Here is a 1566-nt window from a genome sequence, read left to right on the forward strand (position 1 = left end):
CCAGCTCTCTCCCCTCTCCTCACAGCAGAGGGTTCCACCCTCAGGTCACCCCTGTGGCACTTGACCCGTGCACAGGACAAGCTTTGGCAAGAGCAGCTGAGCAAAACCCTCCCACCGGCTCTTGAGCAGCCCTGAGGGAAGGTCCAGCTGCTGCATCTCCAGCACCGAAGCAGTCGGGGTATTGTCCTACCCGAAGACAAATATTAAGCTGCCCATGAGCAGCTGGGCTGTTCCAGGGTGCTGCCTCAGAGCAGGGGCTGTAGCTGTGCCTGCGGGGAAGCGGGAGCCTCCTCGACAGCGGGGCCAGGCTGCTTTATTTCATTTTATGTTTTAAAATAACTTTGGCTCCCTGACAGAGATGACAAGTGTCAATGACAACCCCAAAAGCTGACAGCAAGGCAAAACCTTACAGTGCTGCTGACAGCAGCACGTAACAGAAGTGTCCCAGCACCTCCAGAGTTTGCTGCAAGCAGTAAAACCAGAGACGCTGGTTTTAGGGCTGGGGAGATGCTGGTTTACCACACGGGAGCTGGTACACCTGGTATGAAGCAGAGCCTGCTCATGGTTTCTCAGAGGTTTTAGTGATAGTATCACATCAAAATTAAGACCATTTTGCACGTTGAATGACGACAGCAAACCTTCAGAAGTATTTAGACTATAAAAATAAATAAAATGCTCAACACAAACCTTCAACACCACTTATGCACTTCACTCTGTCTCGAACCTCGACGTTGTAGCCCTCGAAGGACATGAAGACCCCGTCGGGGTGGTAAGGTGCTCGCTGTGTGTATACTTTGGAGTAGCTATGAGAGAATTCAAACCTGTCATAACCATCGTACTGAGCAATTTTCCCATAAACCTCAAAGTATTTCTCTACCCAGCTGAACGGCAGGAAGACCTCGTTGCCTTCCCTCCTCCCTTTGACCGTGTGCTCGTCATTGATCAGACAGTCAATCTCCTCGTACTTCAGCCCCGGGGCTTTGTTGCCGTTGAAGCCCCCCGCGACAGGCGGAGCCTTCTGCTGCTCCTGGGGCGATGCTTCCTCGCTCTGTTGCCGGGCCAGGTCGCTTTCGGAGGCGGCGGCAGCAGCTCGGCGTTCGGGGCTGGCGAGGTTGCGGGGGAACGGGCCGGCTCTGTCGGACGAGCATCGGTTCCAGAGCAGCACCATCACCAGGGTGAAGAGGGCGCAGATGACAATCAGAGTCTTGTAGTTGACCCGAGCTGCCAGGCAACGCATATTCACACCATACCTGCGAAAACAGAGTGGGGAGAGGGTTTTAAAAAGGGGTGAGTACAACTGGGGGCTGTTGGTTCTGCTAATTCAGAGCCCCAGAGCATCGCCACAGGCAAAGAGAATCATTTTGGTTGGAAAAGTTCTTTGATCTCCTTGCATCTCCCCATTCCCCAGCACTGCCAGGTCCCCACTGGCCCCTGTCCCTCAGCAGCACCTCCACACGGCTGGGAAACCCTTCCAGGGATGGGGACTCCACCACTGCCCTGGGCAGCCTGCGCCAGCCCTGCACAACCCCAACAGGAAAGAAATGGCTCCCCAGGGACGCACTCAAC

General features: G+C 54.8%; 1 protein-coding gene across 1 annotated transcript in view; it reads right to left on the reverse strand.

Annotated features, from left to right (window-relative positions):
* The window catches only part of GLCE (glucuronic acid epimerase), an 8044-nt gene extending 6807 nt beyond the window's left edge, over nt 1-1237 (reverse strand). The window contains exon 1 of the mRNA XM_010139167.1: nt 688-1237. Within this exon, the coding sequence (XP_010137469.1) occupies nt 688-1237 (550 nt within the window). The remainder of the gene's footprint in view (nt 1-687) is intronic.
* Between the last annotated feature and the right edge of the window lie 329 nt (nt 1238-1566).

Source organism: Buceros rhinoceros, unplaced genomic scaffold (assembly GCF_000710305.1).
Source record: "Buceros rhinoceros silvestris isolate BGI_N320 unplaced genomic scaffold, ASM71030v1 scaffold41276, whole genome shotgun sequence".
In the NCBI taxonomy this organism is placed as follows: domain Eukaryota; kingdom Metazoa; phylum Chordata; class Aves; order Bucerotiformes; family Bucerotidae; genus Buceros; species Buceros rhinoceros.